The sequence below is a fragment of the Neopsephotus bourkii genome, unplaced genomic scaffold, assembly GCF_033783945.1.
Source record: "Neopsephotus bourkii isolate Nb327-2 ecotype Australia unplaced genomic scaffold, CSIRO-AGI_Nbou_v1 NB_1388, whole genome shotgun sequence".
Lineage (NCBI taxonomy): Eukaryota > Metazoa > Chordata > Aves > Psittaciformes > Psittacidae > Neopsephotus > Neopsephotus bourkii.
The window spans coordinates 4,728,438-4,752,156 of record NW_026901866.1 but is presented as its reverse complement, the minus strand read 5'-3'; the positions used below and the strand labels follow the sequence as shown (position 1 = coordinate 4,752,156).

General features: G+C 36.7%; 1 protein-coding gene across 2 annotated transcripts in view; it reads left to right on the top strand.

The window, feature by feature from the left end:
* The window catches only part of DPH6 (diphthamine biosynthesis 6), a 202,837-nt gene that overhangs the window by 131,615 nt on the left and 47,503 nt on the right, over positions 1 to 23,719 (top strand). The window contains exon 13 of one of the 2 annotated variants that reach the window (XM_061367669.1): positions 5,351 to 5,593. The exons of the other annotated variant lie outside the window; for it this stretch is intronic. Coding sequence (XP_061223653.1) covers positions 5,351 to 5,593 — 243 coding nt within the window. The remainder of the gene's footprint in view (positions 1 to 5,350; positions 5,594 to 23,719) is intronic. 2 annotated transcript variants of the gene reach the window in all.

Here is a 23,719-nt window from a genome sequence, read left to right as displayed (position 1 = left end):
AGTGTCTCATACTCCCTTGGAATATGAATGACAGCTCTTGGGGTGGAGTGTTTTTTTTTTTGTCAAAATTTCAGTTTCTAAATCTTTGTCTTCTGTAAATCAGAAGTGTGTGGGTTTTATTTGCATCGCTTGTAGAGAAGAATAAAGTTGATTTGGCAGATTGATCAAGATTCAGATATAACCAACACATTACCAAAAATATGTACTCAAATAATTCAGTTTTCTATGATAAGATAGAGCAGCTTTTAAGAAGTTATTTTCAAGCTGAAAATTTGATCTTACGTCCTCTTAAGCTTTCTGCCCTGATTGTTCCTCTCAACTCTGAGTATGTAGAGTATTAAACTTTAAGGTACTATGGTCCTTCAAGAATGATATTATATGAGATTGTCTGTTGTAAATCCAGCACAATCTAAAGGCTCTATATGAAATTATTTGATTTTTTAGAAATTGCAGAGGTGTTTACAGTTGGGCAGGGTAAAATATAAATAGGTGGTATTCATATGTAGCATTTTCAAATTGATTTACAACAATTATTATTGTGGCTTCTTCAGGTGCATTGTCAAGTTACTCAACTTTTTAAACAACTGGCAGTTTTTGTGCTACTCAGTGTATGCATGCTACATGATGCGATACTTCATTTTGGTATAATTTACAATTAGGAAATGCACAAAAGTTTCAGGTGTGTTGATAGCGTTATGACACTGTACTCAGTGTCAAATATGGCTTTGTGGACAGTGTATCTTAATTTTGCATCCATAAAATTGCAGTATTCTATTTCAGTTCTTGACAAAAAATGTCCTATACATTTTTAACTCACAAATATGTGAGGTCAGAGAGAAAAATTTGAATCATACTTTGGTAAAATAAATTTTGATAATGAAAAACAATGCAAAAAGATGATTGTTTTGTAATCTTGCAGCTTAGGTGATCAGATAGATTTTGGAATATAGGAAGCTCCACCCCAAAACGAGGATTAGCAAACTGGAGTCATAGCATTTGAAAAATGAGTTATAAATCTCTGAAAATTGTGGAAAAGTTACAGCTATTTCAGTAAGATAGTAATAATATGCTACTGGTTAATTATACCTTTTTGACCTGACTAGGAAAAAACATTATTTTATTCAAAGGGAATTTCTAGAGTTTTGAGTATGATATGCAATCATTTTACTAAATTATAAATGGATTCTTATAAGTGTCAACTATTGTTACTCAAAGTTAATACTTTTTTTAATTTAAGAATAGGTCCTTCTTGTTTTAGTTACTGATAACTATGCACATTTTCTCAAAAGGAAGCCTATATCAAACTAAACTATGTTCATTTAACTCATTTATGAAATTTTTACACAGGTCAAGAAAAACGTGATTTATATTGAAGGCTGTGGTGTATTTAAGCCACATTAGATACAGTTTATGTTTTTAGACTGAACTCAAAGCTATTCAATTACTGTTGTCTAAATGGTACCTTTAAAACCATTCCTGCTAGGTAGTTGAATAGAAGATTTCACATTGCAAAAAGCAATTTTACCATCATTAGCTAAAATAAGAGCACCCTAGGAAGAAAGGATTATCATATATTAAATAAAAAGTTCACCAACTTACATCTCTAATCCCGTTAGGAAAGATTATTTCTATCTAACTTAATCAGCCAGAGGTCTTTATTGCCTGGAGTATTAATTGATTTATGTCTTCATTAGGGTCAGAGGTGCACATGGCTGACCAGAGGCAGCCTATTAGCGCATTGTCAGTTATGCTTATTTACATTGACCAAACATAATGGTGGATTATTTCACTGTTAGGTCAGGGGGTCACTGAATCTTTTGTGCACCCTGACCTGTTAAAGGGCAGCAGTCACTCAGATACCAAACTGCATTCGTAATAAAGATTTGGCTGATTGCATATTGATGCTATCCTTTCCAATAAACATGCATATGTTCATATGGTGCAACTATTAACATTAGCCTAAATACCTGTGGGTGAATGGTTGAAATCTCTTCATTTGAAATTCCCTGCAATTTTTGTATTATGCCAGTTTTTAACCTAGCAAGTTTTAATAATACCAGCAGGGAAAGTTTCATAAAATTCCCATTGTTGCTCTTGGCCTTTAATTAAAAAAAAAATAAATCATCAACTCAGTGCATATCTATAGGTATACTATTACTTGTTTCTTTCTAGGTAGAAATAATTATAGCTTTTTCTTGCTAATTAGCAGCTTAAGGTAGTCTTGTGTCCAACTAAGTCTGTTCTGCTCAGTGTTTCTTTTCCTTCATTATACTTTCTGGGAGAGGAGATCTATCCTTTTCGTAACTTACAATACTGTTAAAAACTTTTTCATAGGATAGAACAGTTCAAAGTGGCACTAAGTGTTCTTTTTGTTTCTGTTATGCCATAGATGATTTCCTTCTGCTTTCCTGAAAAGTGAATGAAGCTTAAAAAAAAAAAAAAAAAGACATAAAATAATAAATTGCTACTATAATGTCTTCCCTCTATATTAGCTGTGGTCTAAATCTATATTATGCTTAATTCCTGGAGACAGCTACATTATGATAAGTAGTAATTCTCACATAACAGTTTAGCATTCCTATCTGTTACAGATTGCATACTCTGAAGTTTTAATTGTCCACTGAAATCCCTTTATTATTTACAGTTATGCTAACTGAGCAAGACAGCTGCTAAACTATTATGTTAGCCTATTAAAACTCACCTTTCATTTAACTTGAAGTGGTATGAATGAAAACAAAAAGGGAAGGAATGTGGAATCACATGGGACCCCATTTATAAACTACTTGCTGCTGTCGAGCTGTACTGGAAATAAACTGGTACAAGTGAGCATCTCGGCAGTACAAGGTTTTTTATTTTTGGTTTGTCAAATCTTTAATGAAATTTTAGCAGTGGAAATATGTGTATGGGCTGCAGTGCAAATTAAATCATCAGTGTAAGCTGTAAATAAGCTATAAACACATAGCCATTATATTGTAGTTTTGTTTCTGTGCTGTTTACTGAATATGCGGGTCCTCTAGACTTGATACACTGTGAATCTATAGCCTGAAAGATCTTCTGTTATCCTCGTGGATGCTCAAGAAATATAAACTGTTGCAAGGTTCTAGCAGGGTTTTTTAGAATACTTTCACAACACAAGGACTGACACCATACATTGTGACATCTCCTGTTGTAAGATTTCAGTACTGTGAACAAGATATTATGATGTCTTCCCTGTTTTAAATGCTTTTACTTCGCTAACAATTTTCTGCTTAATGCTTCAAATGTTCTAGAGACAGCCTCTTGAAATCTGCTAAAACAGCGTTTGTATGGGTTTGCTGCTTTGTCCCTGCTGATTGTTTATTTATGCTGGCTTTTAATGACCAAGTCACTGGGAAAATGAAAATGCATATCCCTCCTCCTTCCCTTATCCTAAGTTACGTCTCCCCGAAATACAGTTACTGCGAACCTTTGGCTGTGTTTTGATCCTTTTCCCTTCCTTCCCCATTGCAGCCACCCTTCCATAACATGGTGGCATGTTAGGAACACTGTTTTTCTATTAATTATGTGTTAAGATACAAACAAGTATGTTAGGAACAGAGGGATTTTTTGAGTTGTTTTTTAAAGATTCCCACTGAATCTGAGCCAAAAGTGGTGCCAATTTTGCTCAAATCCTTCAGAGATTTTTTTTGACCTCACTTATGACCAGTGGGGCTAATTGTATCAGAACCATGCAGGATACTTTAAGAAAGTGCTATCTTGGTCCGTATTTCAAAACACTGACAGATATTTTGTTGCTAATTAGTATTCATATTATGTCTCAAACAATCTGTTCAAGAATAGGGGAAGTGAACTGGTTGAACAGCTCTTCTGTCTACCTAATAATTAACATGGGTTATGCATGGAAAACCAGCAGCCCAACAGGAAAAAAAGAAAGAAATATTGCCAGTGTGGTTTTTTTCTGTAGAGGCATAGACTACCTGTGCTGAGTTATTGACTAATGCATGTATTTCACTTTGCAGAGTTGAAAATGAATGGCTTGCTTTAAAAACAAACCTGTGCCCCTCTGAATCTTATCTTCCTGAATTTGTTTCTCATCTTGTCAGTATGCCACTTGGTAGCTGGCTGGACTCCCTTGTTCAATGGCACATATTTTAAAATAGCACCGTAAAAAAAAAAAGACCATTTGTTCCTATAAACCAAAATATTACTTGAATTTTTTTTCAGATTCAGGATTATATATAGCATTATCAAAACAATATTTCAGATATTTTAAACAATTTGAATAGTTGATGGGTGTCAGTTGCTATATTATGTTTCCTCTCTGCCTCCTCCCCCTCTTCAGCTGCTAATCATAGAACTTGTATGCCAAATTGTATAAGATACTCTTCCAATAGTTACATGTGTGAGTCTTTTGTGAGACACAGACAGTTCTGAGGACAGATTTGGAGTTGCATATGGGTCTGTCACATGGTTTGATTGCCATGTCTTCTAGGACACAGATTTCTTTTTTAATTATTCTTAATTCTGAGGAATTTTTACAGCTTACACAGTAAGTTCTGCAAAATTCTTCCGAAGATTCTTTGCACAGTCCATTTTCCCCCTCTTTACTCCTAGCAAAATGCTTCCTGTGCTGACTTCAAAGCTGCTTACACCCACCTGACTTCCCACTTCTATTCTTAGTTTTCTTTTGATACTGAATTAAATTTACTGCTTCACTGATCAGGAAATGTACAGACTTTCTAGAGAAGTGCAGCATAAGAGGATGAAAAGTTTTTATATTTACATTAAGATTTTATAATAAGTCTTTGAGATGTCTGAATAGTAAGAATAAATGTTTCCTTCACTGGCTGCTGCTAAAAAAAGTAGGTCTTCAGAGTGTTGCTGGGAAGACTTTGGAAAATCAGTCTGAGCTAACTGCACTGATGGCATCATCTGGTCACCCATTTAATTCCATTTTCAAAACACTTTTAAACTCATTTATTAAAGACATTACAGATATATGCATATATTTTCTTATATGTACTGAACCAAAGATAGAGTGCATCATCACTCAGAAAACAAGAACATACTTAACCATGTTGGGGCATCACTGTGATCTAGCAGCCATAGGTGTCAATAACATCAGATATTATTGTTTTCAGCTGACACATACATCCATGTATTAACTGCTAGCTTAGTTTATTGCACTATTGTGTTTCTATTGTAGTTAAATCCCCATCAAAAAATATCTTTAGACTGGCATGTTTGCTCTATTTGTGACAAATGATGGCAAACAGCAGTACTGGTGAAATGACCTCGAAAAGAGGAAAGTGTTTCCTTTGCCGCCTTTACACTCCCAGAATATTATTTTCTTATTTTTATTTTCTTCTAGGTTGGCGATGTTCTCTACTCTGCTGGACAGATTGGTCTAGTACCTTGTACGATGCACCTTGTGAGTGGTGGCATAAGGACTGAGGCCATAGTTTCCCTCCGTCATGTTGAGCGAGTTCTTCAAGCTATGAGCCACAACACTGCGCTCCACCATGTCATCACAGCCAGCTGCTATGTAACTGACAGCAAGTACATTCCTATTGCTCACTCTCTATGGCAGAAGAAATTAAGAGAATGTAAAAAGGTAGATGTGATATCCATTTTCTTCTTTCTGGGTTGCCTTCTTTTTTTTCCCTCTAACTCTTGTAGTATTATCAGAATTTTCTCAGTACACTTCAGAGAGGTTTAAGTAAAGCTGACACAATAATGTCTGATTGAGCTGTTATGTTCTGGCTCATAAGTGGTTGTGCACAATTGAGAAAGGAAATTGCTTAATAGAAAGTTATATTCATCACTAACTTTATCTTAATTCCCCAAAGCAGTATGTTTAAGAACTCTCAAAGAACAGTCAGTTCCTCCAACAGAAATGTGTTGAACCGTATTTGAATTACCTCTGCCCATGTATTTTTACATAATAAGAGCTGGGCATTTTACTTCAACTTTTTGTGAGTTCTTCTGTTGAGGTTTTTTCCCCACACTTTCTTACAACCAGTATTGTCATGACAACTGCATTTAGCAGTTTATTGCTCATTATTGCTTATTATTCAGTTGAACTTTTAAGATTAGATTGAAGCATGGCTGTATATTGATTGACCCTAGATTATCTCTTAAGTGGGTAATAATTCACACAGTGATTTGTAATGATACCATAATAATTTCTATTTTGTAGGTACCATTTTTCTTAAATAGCCATGTAACGCCCTGCAAGCACTGAAAGGGTAATGACCACAACTCTTGTAAATAAAAAATAACTTCCCCACAAATGAGTAAAAAGGAGTAGTAACTGCATAATTGCTGTATAATTTAATATAACTTAATTATTAGGATTTCTCAGGGAAATACATGGCTTGGAAGCACAATGTAGCATATGTTAATACTGCCACAGAATGAGAAAAAAATGCACCTGAAACTTGCTTTCTATTTGTCTTCACCTTCAGTCTCCGCACTAGGCACTTGTCTTCCTGAGAAAAGGTGTATGCTTCACTTAGATGCTTACACATTCCGCCTTGATGTATTAGTAAAGGACCATCTTAAATAGTGTTTATTACTCCTCCAAGACCAGTTATGTTGAATCTGAATTCAATTTATATTTTTAAGTTCAATTCCTTTCTTGTTGTGTGACTGTTCAGTAATACGTACATGCCTACAAAGCCTACATGATTTCGCATTTGTAATTTCCATGATTTGAGGGCAGTTTGGTGGTGTTTACCAGTTCTTTGAAACTTTTCCTTTTTCCAACATAAAATCTTTTTAGGTCTTAAGTAGTTACAGCCATGCTATATTGAGTCTTTTATTTCTTACACTTACTGAGATGACAGTACTTTCTAAGGCAGTACTTTAAAGGCAGTACTTTCTAAGCTACATGAAAGATAGTGATGAGGTTGCTTGCTGTGGGTCTGTTACTAGTATCTGGCCCTGATCACCTTTTGATTATTCAAGGCATAGCTTAAAAAATTATTGCTACCTTGACATACATCTATGAAGTTATCTACCTAACAGTTTTCAGGAATGTTTAAGGAAAGCATCCTAGAGGAGCATCAAGCAGTCCTAGAGGACATTCATCAATCTCCACTGTGCTTATCAGATCATATTCATTGATGACAGTATCAGAGCAAAAAAAAATATTAGCAGATGAAGTAATGTGTGCTGTAACACAATGTGAAAATGCTTTGGAAAAAAATATCAGTGGCAATGAGATGTTATTAGCAGCCAGATGTTCCAATTTCTCTATAATTTTGTCAATAGGAGGTTCAGACAGAGGAATTGAATTTTTCCTCAGGCTATACGTACTCTTTCGATTAGTAAGGGTTTGTGTACACAGCAAGCAGAGAAAACTAAACTGAAGGGTATTGTAGAGTGAGGGAGATGAAAGCATTTAAGTTCTGTAGATTGATAAAGCTTCATTGTTGCTAAGTAGTGCTTGTTGGAGAAATTAAAATATAGTTAAGGGAAGCAGAGGTTAAAATCAAAATAAAAAAACAGGCTGCAGTTGTAGAAATCAAAATCTAGTTTAGGGAAGCAGTAGATAAAAAAGAAAAAAGAGAGGCTGCAGAAATAGCATGAAGACAATTATGTACCAAGTAATCAAATCCAAAGCCTAGGAAACAATAATTGGAATTAACAAATGCAAGTGCCAGCCGTCAGCAGCTTTCCCCCACCCTATTGTTAACTTACACACCTTCCACAGTTTCCTTGTGATTCCCAGACATGCTTTGGGACATTTTGACACTTTGACGTGATACGTTTAGGGAGCTTCTCTAACATACCCAGTCAGAAGTAGTAACAATGGTGTTTTAAAACAGTTTCTGCCTAATCCAGTAGTTAGCAGTTAGAGCCTTTTTTTCTTAAGTAGGAAAAAAAAATAATCTTATAGCATTGCTAAAACTTTTTGGAAGAAGAACTGACAGTCTTCCAATTAAGTCTCATCTTGTGTTTTTCTTTACTTCACATCTTTTAATGACAGTGTCATGTAATATGATGATTTTATAAGTGGTTTTGCTAACTCATTCAGCAGGGTAATCAATAGAAAAAATAAGCCAGATGGGTTGTAGTCCATTTGTATTGGGTGGGACAGATGGCATTATTGATAGATGGAAATATTCCAAATAATTATTGTATAATGATATAACAGTGACTGTGCCTGCAAAATTTCATTAATTTACTTTGTATACACACCCAATTATAAAATCATTATTGACATTGATTTCCATGCAGAACCATCCCTGTGGTACTCTGTTAGGGTATTTCAAGTGGTGGATTCTGTCTGTACAACAGATTCCACTAGGCTAACTGAGATGGGCAAGATCATGTTTACTTTTTTTTCCTTAGCTCTGAATGCCTGCTTTCTGCTTTCTTTTGTTATCCTCACCAATACAAAAAATGAAACATGCTGTACTGTCTCAAGATTTCAGGCATTCCAGCTTGTTTAAGTGCTGTTTTATTCTTCTTGCATCTTGCTAATCCTCAGCAAGATTTGTTATAGCTAGGCCAGTAAAATATATCAATTTTCATAGACTGTGTAAGAGATACTGGTTTGGGCTGTTGCTATTCAAATGTATATTTCATGGCAAAGTACTATTAATTCTTTTTTTGTGTGTTAAGACCACATAACTTAGAGAAAAACTTAGAGGCCTTTTGCTGCTTGATAATACAGTTCTTGATAAATGTGACTGGATGATAAAAATGAGTTTCAGTTCTTATTTTGATTTGATGGCATATACAAAACTCCGAGGCAGATTTTCCAGAGCTATCTGAAATGTTTTCTCTGATTTCTTTTTTATAAAGAAATATAATTTCTCTTTCTATACGGAAATATTTTAGTACATTTAGTACACAGTGTGCAGCTGCTGACACAAATTTTAGGGATGCCTGTATTTGAAAATGAACCCAAAATAATGGTGAAAGGAAATCTTGACACTGTGAAAACAGGATATTTTGTAAAGATTAGAAGACAGAGTTGCATAGAAAGATAAGATCTAAATAAGATCTAATGTAATTTGGTAGATAAAGAACTGGCTGGATGGCTGCACACAAAGAGTTATGGTCAATGGCTCAATTTCCAGCTGGAGATCAGTAACGAGTGATGTCCCTCAGGGGCTGGTGCTGGGACCAGTCTTGCTCAACATCTTTGTTGCTGACAAAGTGGGATCAAGTGTGCTCTCAGCAAGTTTGCCAATGACACCAAGCTGTGTGGTTCAGTTGATACGCTGGAGGGAAGGAATGCCATCCAGAGGGACCTTGACCTGCTTGTGAGGTGGGCTGGTGCCAGCCTCATGAAGTTTAACCATGCCAAGTGCAAGGTCCTACACCTTGGTTGGGGCAATCCCAGGCACAGCTCCAAGCTGGGCAGAGAAAAGATTCAGAGCAGCCCTGCAAAGAAGGACTTGGGGGTGCTGGTTGATGAGAAAATGAACATGAGCCGGCTTCAGTGTGTGCTCGCAGCCCAGAAAGCCAATCGTAAATGGGGCTGCATCAAAAGGAGCATGACCAGCAGGTCGAAGGAGGTGATCCTGCCCCTCTACTCTGCTCTCGTGAGACCTTACCTGGAGTATAGTGTGCAGTTCTGGTGTCCTCAACATAAAAAGGACATGGAACTGTTGGAACAAGTCCAGAGGAGGGCCACGAGGATGATCAGGGGACTGGACCACCTCCCATATGAAGACAGGCTGAGGAAGATGGGGCTGTTCAGCCTGGAGAAGGCTGCATGGAGACCTCATAGCAGCCTTCCAGTGTCTGAAGGGGGCCTATAACGATGCTGGGGAGGGACTTTTAATTAGGGACTGTAGTGAGAGGACAAGGAGTAACAGGTTCAAACTTAAACAGGGGAAGTTTAGATTGGATATAAGAAAGAAGTTCTTTACTGTTAGGGTGGTGAGGCACTGCAATATGTTGCTCAAAGAAGTTGTGAATGCTCCATCCCTGGCGGTGTTCAAGGCCAGGTTAGAACAGAGCCTTGGGTGACATGGTTTAGTGTGAGGTGTCCCTGCCCATGGCAGGGGGCTTGGAACTAGATGATCTTAAGGTCCTTTCCAACCCTAACTATTCTATGATTCTAATTGCAAGAGGTAGTAATAACTCTAAGGCTATTAGCGTATATCTTTTGCTTTAGCAATTCATTCTATACATAATATTTTTTCTTCAGATGATGATATTATAGGTAATTTCACCCTGAGTTATTCTATTAGGCAGCTGCCACTGCATTTTCCATCCTCAGTAGTGAAAAATCTACCTGGTGAAGTACTTCCCAGGACATGAAAAAGTATCTGTTTGTTGGCTTTTATAACAGAAAGTGCATTTGGACATCAGCTGCCTGGTCCTCTCCCTTCAGTAAATTCCTGAGGAAATGTACTATGAACTTTAAATGCTCTCCAGCCCACTTTCGTCTGACAGAAGCTTTCTTTTTTTATAGTAAGCATTCAGGATAAGTGGCTTTGATCCCGTGACTGTTTCAAATCCAGCAAAGAGCACTACAGTTGACTTTCTGTCAGGAATGCCAGTCAGGTTGTTGACAATGTGTGTCTTTATAGCATGTAGTGCAATAGTGATGGAAAAAAGATTCTTAGTGTTTCATCTGATATATATTGTGAATGGGTTTCTTGCTTATTTCAGCACTTGGAAAACTTGATGCCAACTTAAAGTACCTAAATTTAAATGTTTTGGGCCAGATTTGCAAACTATTTAGATGTCAAAAGATGTAAAAGAGTCTAGACTAGTTTGGGTTTTTTTTTAAATACCAAAAAGCAGTCATTCAGGGGCACTGGGCCCATTCTAGGGAGCCCCCACATCGTACCTCCTTCAACACTCCTGTAAATACTATTGGCATTGCCCTGTGTCTTTGCACTTTGTCTACCAAATAATGCACAGGTCCCAAGTTATAAAAAAGTTAAATCTTGAATCAGAAGCTGGCTAGCTACATGCAGTGGTTTTATGGAGTCATTATATTTTCATGGAAGTCATTTAGAATGATGTGATGCATCTATAATACAGCGTTGTTCAGAAACACCTACAGTATTTAAGTATATAGAGTGTCATGAATTTAAATAAAATTCGTGCATTCTCTGACGCTTTATCCCAAGTAGAGCAGAAGTAGTTTATGCTCAGATACTGGACGTTGAAGGTTTTTCTTGCTGCAAAGGATTGGACAGAGGTTTAAGATTCTCTTTACCTATGGAGAAAATTACATTAAACTTAAAAGGACTATAAACCCTCCAGGTTTCTGTGAGAAGATATGTACCTTTTCACCATCCTGAACAGGGTATTATAAGTCCATAATATTCAGGTACATGCTTTTTGCATATTTTATTTTATGTTTTGGTGAATATGTTTAATGCAATTGGATAGATTTCCAAATACTATTGAAAATTATGTGCCCTATGGAAAATAGTACAGGTAATACTAATTCAGTTTGTCTCCCTTTTTTGCCAGTTTCTTGAACAGAACACTTAAAATGTGACACTTAGAAGTAAATTAATACTATAAAGATATAAATGATAAATTAGAACCCTGCTACATTTACATAGCAGTAAAACCTCACATAAGTTAATTAATTTAACTGATAATATTGCCAGAAGACAGCTATGTATATTTTACAAACATTGCCACCAGGCAGTACCCATGTCTATCAAAAATTCAGTAAAAAAGTACCTGTGTCTGTTTCCATTTTTTGGTCTCATCAGGTTTGTAGCATATATTTTGCTACTAGATGCTATTTTGAATGTTCCACAGTTTGATATATTAAACCAGGCTTCTTTTATGGCCCATGTTAAGAGCATGCAGTGCATTGAAATAGCACAGGGGTAGTGGGTCTTTCATCTTGTGTAGAGTGTATTTCATTTCCCCTGTGTTCAGACTAAACAAAGCTTTTGTATTCTTTTGAAGCAACTGTAATGAGAATCTTTAACACAGGTCAAATGCAGATAGTGGAGCTCCAGAGGTCCTTGAAAATAGTCTGCCTTTTGACACTTGGCCATGATGGGAGGTGAAAGGTTTGCTACTTTGGTTTTGGTTTTTTTTCAAGGAAAATTATGACATTTGATTTGTAACAGTGGAGCCTTAATGAATTTTACAAAGGAATAAAGTTGACAAAAAGAACAATGAAGCCATCTACGGGATTTTAACTAAAGGCATTATTAGAAATTGAATATATATGTATACATGAAAAATCATATGATTGCATAATGTTTTAGATAGTATACATGAATTTAACTTGTCGAATGTAAACATAAAATAGGAACAATAGAAACTAAGAAAAGAGCATTTCTGGTGTGAATGTTTTTGTAGGTTGATACAGATACAATCAAATCCTCAGCTGGTATAAGTCAGCAAAACTGATTTCCATGATCTGATTTACACTAGCTTATTTGTCATTTACAGGGAATATATACATGCATTTGAATGTTGTTTTTCAGTTAGACACAATGAAGAAAAGCATGTCAAGCTATTCAGGGTGGTAAACAGCCTAGTTCATACAGGCTGACTGATTTTCCCCTGCAGCACTTCCCTTATAAGAGTTTTTTTGAGTGATTCTTCATCTCCTTTGCTGAAAATATTTCTGTTTTGAACCTGTCACTTCTGTGCTAAGCGAGAGGGCATATAGGCATCCACAGTTTGCTTAGGACAGAATCTCTGGTCAAAAGTCTCATGTGTGATGACTGTGAAAGCCATTAACAGGATTTGAACCCTGGGGTGAGTACCTGCTTTTAGTGCCTCTTAATGGAGGGGAGAATACCATTTTGTTTGCAAAGTGCTAAAAGTCCTGCTTTCACTCAGGAAACTTCCATATTAAAATGTAGTCCTAATTACTTTAAATCCCCACAATGAAGGAAGGAATTTCAGGAAAATCATCGGCTTCAAAGCCTTTTTGTTCGCCTTTGGGGTAAGTTAATACTGTAGATCAGGACTGAAAGAAGACCTAGATTACCACTCTAACCTAGATAGATGGCTTTATTAACAGCTGATCCTTCCTAAAACTGTTGAAGGCTAATCTCTTTCAGGCACTGCAAACGTTCCTTCCAAGTCAATGCCTCCAAAAAGTAGTTTGATTATTAAGTACTAAGTAGCTATTGTAGATCTTGGTCTTTTACAGGGAGGGTATTTTAACCTGTTTCCTCAGAATGTGCTCAGCAAAAATCAGAAAACTCCAATCTCAGAAATGAGTCAAATTTATGTACTGAAATTCTCCCCCTAATCCTGTGGGCAGTATACTCTTTTGTCATGGTTATGCAGGAAGGAAACTCAGCTACTGAATAGGCCTGGCTTAGATGGAGTTAACTTTCTTCATAGCACTGTTTATGGTGCTGTTTTGGATTTGTGGCTAGACCAGTGTTGCTAACAGGCTAATGTTACACAGTTTTGAGGCTTTCTGGTTTTCCCACTCAGCACCACCAGCAGGCAGACTGGGGATGGGCAAGAGGCGACCAAAGGGATATCCCATACCATATAACATCATGTGCAGGAATAAGATATTCTTCACTATATGGTGGTGAGACACTGCAACATGTCCAGAGATGTGGCTGCCCCATCCCTGGCAGTGTTCAAGGCCAAGCTGGACTGGGCTTTGGCCAACCTGCTCTAGTGGAAGGGTGTCCCTGCCCATGGCAGGGGAGTTGGAACGAGATGATCTTTAAGATCCTTTCCAACCCAAACCACACTGTTATTCTATGAAAAAATGGGGAGTTTCATCTTCCTAGGTAGCTATTCCCCAGAAGCTGTCTGTGTATCAGCCTGCTAGTCAGAAGTGGTGAATGATTGCCTTTGCATCACTGGTTTTATTCTCTTCATTTACTAAACTGTCTTGACCCAAGAGTTCTCTCATTTTTACTTCTCCTGTTGTCTCTTCTGTCCTGCTGTGGGTGAGGGGTGAGTGAGCGGATATGTGGGTACTTAGCTGTTGGCTGGGGTCAACATCAACACCACTGATAGATTTTGCAAATTACCACTGAAGAGAAATTCCACAATTAAATAGGAAAATTCATACCTGTTCTTCTCCCTCATCAAGCTCCAGTCAAAATTAGAGGTGAAAATAACACCTTTACCTTTTGAAACCATGCAAGAATGTTATCTCTACTTAGATAACAACCTTCCACCACCAAAAACTTGACAGAAAAAAAGAAAAACAAAACTCAGGCAAATATCTGCTTTCTTCCAGTGGAATTACTTCTTCACTAGTGTATATAGTACAATCCACGGGATCCTACTAAATTTCAGTACTTGATTAACCTCATCTCTCGTTCTATATGCTGGTCATGTTAACAATTTAATTTCCTCTTCCTCCTCTTCTCTGAAGGATATCACATGTGGGCTTCAAAATTAATAATAGGTTTTCAATTTCCTTACTCATAAAAATAAAAAGTAAACCAAAAATTATTTATCCTTTCCTGTACACCACTTTCAAAAAGCATGCAAGACAGCTTGAAACTGAGTGAGCATTATTTTGAAACCCCTTTTTTACATAACTAAATTGAGCAGTGCTAACTGGTCAGTACCCAGTAACATGCATGCCAGCTCTGCACTGAATAATCACTTTCAGCTTCCTCTCTGTACCTGTTCCGCTTCATGGATGAAAAATAAAAATGCTTCCAGCTGATATGATACATGTGTATAGTTCTCATCAATCCTGTAGTTGTAACACAGCGAACACAGCTGGTAACACTTGAAATCTAACTTTGATTTTCTTTTGGACACTATTCAGTGTTAATATTATGCAGGTCCTTATGTATTTCACAGGCCCCTTTGTGAAAACAAACATCTTGGCCATCTCCTGTAGTTGACAAAGTAGTTAATTCTGCATATACCTCAATGAGGAAGAGGGGAAAAAAAAAAAAAAAGAGGAAAATGTAACCGTTAACTGTTGAAAATACTAATTGCCAATCATTTCTAGTCAAGTCAGTAATTCTGGTAAAGTTTTGTCATAATTTGTCAAATTAATGTTTGTGTGTGGAGTTGTAGGTATCTGCTTAGTAATGCACAGTCTTTGTGCATGTTCTGCAGAACTAGATGGAGGAGATGTATAGGTAGACAGATATTTTTCTTTCCCTTCCTCCTCATACCCATATTTATGCATACAGGTAAATATACATTGCATACATATCCACGAATACATACTTGTATTCTTTTGTTAGTATAACAACTTTTAACAAGTACATGTATTAATACATGTCACTTAAAGGCCATTTATTGAAGACATTCCATTCTGATCTTCTGCATATGGACTCACCTGCCTTCAGAAACATAAGAGCTAAGATCCCATTATATGTTTTAGTACTATCTGAGAGAGGTATCAGGTTTGCTTTCCATATGTCTCATTCTGCGTGCTAATAACAGTTACATGCTTACCTCAAACTTGAATTATAATTTTTAGGTTATTGTGAACTTCCTGTTGTGAGTGACTGTAGTGGTTCTGGCTGAGATAGAGTTAATTTTCTTCATAGCAGCCCTTGTAGTGCTGTGTTTTGGATTTGTGACTAACACCTTGTTGATAGCAGACCACTGGTGGCTGTTGCTAAACAGTGCCTGCACAGCATCAAGCCTTTCTCTTTTTCCAAACTTGCCCACACCAAGCAAGCAGTCTGAGGCTCAGCAAGAAGCTGTGATGAGACGCATCTGAGACTGCTGATATGAATGGACCAAAGAGATCTTATATACATATAAACTCATGCTTGACAATAAGAACTGGAGCAGCGGTGATTTTTTTCCAAGGTAGCCGTTCCTCTGAGACTGCTGGTGGGAGGTGGTGGGTGAGTACCTTCTGGGGTTTTTTTCCTCTTTCTTCCTGTTATTAAACTGTCTTCATCTCCACTTGTGTTTTTTTTTTTCTCAGTTTTACCCTCCCAAGTCTCTCCCCATCGCACTGCAGGCAACATGATCAAGGGACTCAACAGGGGCTTACCTGTCAGCCAGGCAACCCACGACAGCAGGCTCTAAGAAATTGCGTCACTTGGGTTTGACTGCTGTAACACTGAACTGATGAAAAGCCTGTCCTGCAAAATCCAAGTTCTGAACTGTATCTAGGACATTATGACTGATATAAATGGCTTGACTTAAGATAAAGGGCATGTGCAGTCCTAGTAGTCGTGTTATATTCCTGATATATATATATATATAGTCCTATCTATATAACTGATATTGCTTTGCACTCATACCATATTAAGCAATGAAAGTAACTGCTGAAAACAAACATTCGCCCCAAAAATACTCCTGTACATAAAATGAAGGAATTTAAATGTTTGTATTTTTCACTAAAAAGCTTTATTTACTAAGAAGTAATAATTTTTAATTGCACATCTATGCATCATATGACTAACAAAGGCAGCTGTCTCAGTGGGGGAGAGCCTGGCAGTTAATAGAAGTTTAATAGTGCCACCAGAATTTTTAGATTGTTTTACTTCTGCCTCCAGCAGCTTCACAATTTTCTTCATTGCATCCTGCAAAATTTAACTTCAGGTTTAACAACAGTAGCTAACATTGCTGTGTGTGTATGGGTGAACAGGTGGTCATAGTTAGGATATGTGAGGTAAAAGCTGACATTTGGTTTGAAAATCAGTTCCAGAGCTGAAGGTCAAAGTTCAGAAGGACGTAGACTTTCAGAGAAAACATCTTTGCAATCAATATCTGAGACTTAAATTCTAAATTGTAAAATCGGTTATCCTTAATGCCTATGTAGTAGATTTTGACCGTTAACTTTTCTCGTTTTCTGTCCCATTTGGGCATACACTCTCAAATGATTTTCAAGTGGAATCTTTCCATCTTGAGCATCCTTAATTCAGTTCAACTCTCTTTCCTAAGTGCTTATTTTTGACACTATATATGAAGAATAAAACCCTCAGAGTGACAGTCTGTGATCATGTTTCATGTGTCAGACTTCATTTGCTTTCAGTTTATATTGCTATCAATTTATGACTTTGTTCCTTAAATAGTTATCTTTTTTTCACATTGTAACGGATATATTGAATGATATATGTTTGAGAGGTATTTCAAGGAATCATAACTTCAGTCATTAACTGGTTATCTCTTGGCTCAGGAACCTTTAGGTTGTTGAACGGAAGTTAATCTTTTTAAAGCAAATAAACCAGCTTTTCAATATGTGATTATTTTCTTATCAATTTTACATTTCAGTGCCCTTTTAAGCTTCTAGCATACAGTGCTTGAATTTACATTTAGCTCTGCAGGAAGTGCTTTAAATATTATTATTACTACGAAGGAAGAAATAAAAAATCCTAGTGAATTTTTAGTACAATAGTGAGGTATAGGAAGGTGCAATTGCAGTAACAGCAGCCTGCATTATTGTATAGAACTATCTCACAGCTTGACAGAAAGTCCCTGCTGGGGAGGAAATGTAGGGGAACTGGCAGAATTTTGCTACATCTGCTCCCTACTGCTAATAAGCTTTAACCTGTTTCATTTTTGTTATGCTTACTGTTTAGATATTTTGCTTCTGAAATTATATCTGTAACTATGAGAACACATAAAAGAGAGCACAACAGGTAGGGCTGTTTAAAGATTTAAAACTATCAGCAAGGGATATTAAAGGCCATAATGAGTAAGACGGTTGCCTTCTCAGTGTGAGGTTTTAGAGCTCAGGCACTGCAGCACTGGTAGGAAGACTGAGTGTAAGTAGTGGGTAAAACAGATTTCATAGCTTGAGTAGCTTGTACAGCCAGAAGGCACCATTAGATCATTTAGTCTGACCTGTATATCACAGACCATTACATTTCACCCAGAAATTCCTATTTTGAACCCTGTGAGCATACTCGACTAAAATATATCAGATGTTAAGAGTTTAAAATACTTTATGCCGCAGGATGAGAACCAAGAGGCTGAGCTTCCCATGCACTAGGAAGGGTGTTTTATCAGGTTGGTAAGTGCAGATGGTAGCATGACTACTTCTGCAGAATATACCAAGCGAAAGGCTTGTATGCACTTAACATAATCAAAAATCCCTTCCTGACCCCCTTTGACTTAGGGGGAAAAAATACAAATGTTCACATTATATCAGAGCACTTGCTCACTGAAACACTGTGGTGAAGCCAGAAACAGTACCTTCAGAAAAAACAAAAACAAACAAAAAACCCCAAACAAACAAAAAGCCCCCACAACCACAAAAAACAAAAATTTAATCCGGCTCATTATGTATCAGTGGGAGTAATTAAGGGCTTGGCAAGAGCAAAAATCTCCTTCAAGAGGTCATATCCATTTTTAAAACTAATCCTTACTGTCTAATTGTGAATTTCAAGCATTATGCCTCTGACAGCCATGCTGGCAGTCCCCTGCATCTCAGATTCCCAGTCCAGGAACATCCATTGCAGTCCTTTGAACATACTTTCCTCTGAATAATCAGTGCTATAGCTGAGGTTTATAACCATCTAAAATTGTAGGAAAATTGTATATTTTGCATTTGATATTATCATGATTCCCTAACTGATTACCCAATATTTAAAAATCTTTCTTTCTCTTTGATGGTGGCATAATTGTCACATACAGTTATGAAATGTATTTTGAAAAGAGATGACATTCAGTGGGTAGTTGAAACCTGTTTAAGTCTATGGGGCTATTGAGACTGTGCTTTTAGATATAGGATAGAAAAAGACTGTGATACTTACCTGGGAAGGCAAAAACAGAAGTCTCAGCCTTTCAATAGGAGATTCATCTCCATGACAGGGCATGCAGAAATCTGTCTTTTCAGCGGCCAGTTTGCATTTTCTATTTTTGTTTCAATTTATTCTCACAAGTAATCATTTAAGATTACTTTTCAAGCAGACTTACAGGTTCATAAGTCCAGAAAGCAGAGGTGTTAGCCTAGTTATTACAAACTTTGTATACAGTATTCATGCTTTCAATTGTTTATTTGTTCTAGAGACTCCTTCAAAGCTGACTGTCTTCGTGGATATACTGATTGCTCTTATTTTGATCATGTCACAGAGCCCCTCAGTTTCTGAAATTAAATGATGAAAACACAGTGATCTAACAACAGAAAAGAGAAACAAAGTTAACAAGAAAATTTTATCCTTATGTACTAAATATAACCAAAAGAAAGCTTGTAAGGTTATGTCTTTAATTTAAACTGAGCCCTTTTATCACACAGAAGTGATGAAAATTTAGACCACTCCTTTCCTCTGTGGATGATCATGGTAAAAGACAGAATAACAAGTTGCTAAGTTATTCTGTTTGAGTCATATAAGCTGTAGATCATACAGTTACTGATCTGATTTCTTATGAAGTCTGTTTTAATGAGTTTCTGTATTTGCTTATTGTTTTTATGTAATGCTTACACATACTTACCGTAGTACTTTTCAGAGATCATTTTTTCATGAAAGTTTTGGTTCTGCAAATACTCAAACATATCCTTTATGCACCAAAAATTCTGTCTCAACTTATAGAATGTTTTGTGTTAGATTTATTGTGGGATTTGGGCCCTAAGAGTGATGTTAGTTAATTTTTACAGTACTTTGTTCTGACGTCCTTGGTTGAACACCATAAAATTTTAGTCCATCACCTTAACAAATCCCAGTAATAGCCAGCAATATATTGTATGGATTGCGGCTTTACTATACTCTCACTAATTTAACTTCAAGGTATGCTCATTTTATTCAGCTGCAGAATGCCTCTGTGGGAAAATTTAAGCTGTTGTGTTTGGCATGATAAATGTTGATCATTTCATGATCATGATCATAATTGCAAATTTTTCACAATTACTGAGAAGAAGACTTAATTTGGATTTTTGTTTTCTCCAATGCCAGCATGTGGAAGAATATGGTATTAAGATCATGGTATTAGGAGATAACATTAATTTGAAATCCATTCAAAACAAAAAAATTGATTAAAAGTATCCTTAGAAATAGTCCTGCCTCTGAATTTCTGTAGCCGTATTTATTCTCCTTTATCTACTTTCCCTTTTTCAAGTTTCAGGTTTTTAAAGATACATAGAAACTGCACAAAAAAGAAACTATTTTGCAAAATGTGCTATCAGATGCTGACACACAAAAAAAAAATAAAGAACAGCCTTGTTTTCTCTAAATTTTCCCTGGTTCAGTAACACAGAGCAAGTACAGGTTCAGTTTTCTGTTTGACATTGTAAAAAAATAATTTCTACAAGACACAGTGATAACTGAACTACCATCAACTTTGTCCAACACATTGAGGAGTAAAGGATAAAATTTCTGAAGTACTTGGGTTTTTTTATAATCATAGAATCATAGAATAGTTAGGGTTGGAAAGGACCTAATAACTGTGTCTATTCCATGATAAATATTTAGTTTTATAAGACCTCATTTTTAGCCTGCCAGTCTTGTGTTAATGTATTTTTGGCATTCAGCAAATAAAGTGTTTTATTTCAGGAAGGAATACTAAATGTCAGACTTTCTTATTTTTGTAAGCTTTGTAAAAAAAATATTCTTAACAATTTTACTGTTACATGACACTGGTATTCATTCTTTGAATTCAGGCATGTTATACTAGGAATGCATGTGGCCTATTTATTAGACAAACTAGGATGTTGAAAAGGATTGCTTCTCTCCTACTTTCTTCAGGAACTGACATTTTTATTCTTATGTGGTTTTCCTAGTGGAATCTTTACTTTTTAAAGTCATAAACCTATTGTGAGAGACTCTAGCAATGCTTAAACTGGATCTCAAGAGTTTGATGCACTCTGTTTGATGCAGGCAGTGTAAAAGAAATGTTATATGTATTATTTAAAGGCACATTAATCTTGCCGCTATAATGGTGTAATAATGCATACCATATAAGGTCTTCATAAACTCAGCTTCTAAAAGTAACATCATGGTATCTTTCTTTTTGTTCTCAAAGTCAGTTCTTTGTAGAGATAGCAATTATGCATTCATCTGTCTCTCTTATAGCCTGATTCCATATTCAGCTCTGAGGTAGGTAGACCTTAGTCCTTACACAATAAAAGGAGTATTTCTCATATTTCTTATTTGGAACAAATGGAGAATGGTGAAAATAAACAAATGTGTATAATAAAAGTTAATAGCTGAAATGTGTACCTTTTCAATTAAATGAAGTAAAATAGTTAAATGCTTGTGCAATGGATTTGAGAATAGGTTTCTCCTCTACTCAACGTTCCTGTGTTTTCATTGGAATTTTAATAGGTCTGCCTTTGATTTTTTTTTTTTTTCCAAGTGAATCTCTTTACTAAGAACTAAGACATACAAAATGCAAGGACTTGGTAATACTATGAACCAGTGTGGTAACTCCTCATATCTGAGCAGAGCTCAGAAAAGCATTATGTACACAGCAGTTCAGATAACTGTTTTACTTTAATGTAGAGATACAAGTTAATTAGAAGTTTAAAAAACCAATTGACAACCTCTGTTGTTAAACTTCCTTCTTGTGACATGAAAGGGATTGTATTTCTGCATTAAGTGTGTTCATAAAGTGTTAGCTAAGGACAGTTTCTTCCAAGCTACCTTTTCAGCTTCCTCCTATGCATGAATATAAAGTATAAGAAGAGTTCCCATTCTTGTTTCTTGTTACTAGATATCTTACACAATTGAATCTGATAACTATAGTACTGTGGCCTTCACCCAACTTTTCACCCAAGCCCTTCAACCCCTTTTATTTCCAGACAGTCATCCTTACACTTTTGCAGGTTTGAGTTGAGCATCCATTGCAGAACCTCGTTACAGGGGTTAAAATACTGAAGGCTATCTGAGTGGCTCCAGTGTAATAGGGCTCAAGATCCTCTTTCCTGTTGCAGCTGCCTCAAGCAAACTCCCTGTTTGGCACTATCTGGGACTGCCTGTTGTGTTTTGGTTTCCTGTGCTGGCCTGTGCTGTCTCTGTCAGTATTAGCGGGGACTGAAGATGTATGTCCCCCCCCAAAAGTAGGATTCCAGTTCTCCCTGTAATTCTGGAAGATTGTGAGTGGCTGAAAAGCTTCTTGGAAGAAAAGGACCTAGAGGTGCTGATTGACGGCCACTGAACATGAGCCAGCTTGTGCCCAGGCAGCCAAGAAGGCCAACAGCATCCTTGCCTGTCTCAGCAATAGCTTAGCCAGCGGGACTAGGGATGTGACCATTCCCCTGTACTCAGCACTGGTGAAGCCAGACCTCGAATTCTGTGTTCAGTTCTGGGCCCCTCGCTACAAGAGAGACATTGACGTGCTGGAGCAAGTACAGAGAAGGGCAATGAAGCTGGTGAAGGGTCTGGAGCACAAATCTTATAAGAAGTGGCTGAGGGACCTGGGGTTGTTTAGTTGGGAGAAGAGAAGCCTCAATGGGGACCTTACCACTCTATAACTACCTGAAAGGAAGTTGTAGTGAGGTGGATTTGGTCTCTTCTCCCAAGTAACAAGTAATAGGACAAGAAGTGATGGCCTCAGGCTGTGCCAGGGAAAGTTTAGACTGGATATTAGGAAAAATTTCCTCACAGAGAGGGTGATCAGGCACTGGAACAGGCTGCCCAGCGAAGTGCTGGTATCACTGTCCCTGGAAGTGTTCAAAAACCATGTAGATGAGGCCCTTAATGACATGGTTCAGTGGCGGACTTCACAATCCTGGGGTAACAGTTGGACTTGATGATCCTAAAGGCCTTTTCCAACCTAGCTGATTCTACGATTCTGCTTTGGAGGAAAAAAAAAAGAGAGAAGAGGAAACAATTTCTTCGGTTTTTTTGTTTGTTTTTTTTTTTTTTTTTTAACTCAGGAAGAGGCCAAGAGTAACAACTTCACACTTCTACTTCTTCCAGCTCAATATTCTAATGCCAATGCCTCAGCTCAACTAGCTGAAGAAGCACTTCAAAGCTGTTATCTAAATTCTACTTGACTCTGTGTTCACTATTCATCTATAAAACAGAATCGCATAGATGAATGTAAAACTCCCTTAGAATTACAGAAATATTGGAAAATACTAGTTGTGAAAATTTAACCAGTCCAGTTAAGAAAGCCCACTTGTTTTTCTTCACCAAACATACCACTAGTATCAGCATAAGCATAAATTCTTATGCTTAATAAATTAAGACATTAATAAAAGTCTTACAGGCAGTGATTAGTATTGTGACTCCAAACAGTAGCCCTAAGGAGATGTGAATAGTAAAGCCAGAAAAAGCATATATCCATCTTAGTACTCTCTCAACCTCCAACTGTTTTAATTCATATTTAAATTAATTAATTTTAATGGTTATATAAATAATTAATTTTATATAAATTATTAACTATTGTATAGATTAAGAATTAACTAAGATTTTTAATATGTATCTTTTATAATCCCCACTGAATCTGTGTTTTGAGTACTTTAGGCTCCCCTTGAATCCCTGTAAAGTTCTTCCAACTACAGCATTCTCTGTCAAGGAGCTGAAGGTGTCACCCACCATCATTCTTTCTGAAACTGTGCTCTTACTAATGACATTTGATGATCTGTAGTTCTTGTACAGAAAGACAAGTGTGCAAAATCAATTCTTATCCCTGTCGACCCTTCTTATGTCATGTGTGATTTTGTAAGCCTCTGTCATATTCTTCTTAGGAAGGCTGGAGAAAATTTCCAGTCAGACCCTCCAGAGCTGTTGTCCTCCTCTGAAAACCTTCTGTGCCTAATACATCCTTTTTCAGTTGAGAGATCCAGAGCTGTGTATCTTACTCAACATGTGGGTGATCTGTGAATTTCTACAGTAGCATGTTATCCGCTTTTTCTCTATTCCTTTCCTAGGAATTCATACTGTTTTACTTGATTTCTTGACTGCTGTTAATTGCTGTGATTGTTTAT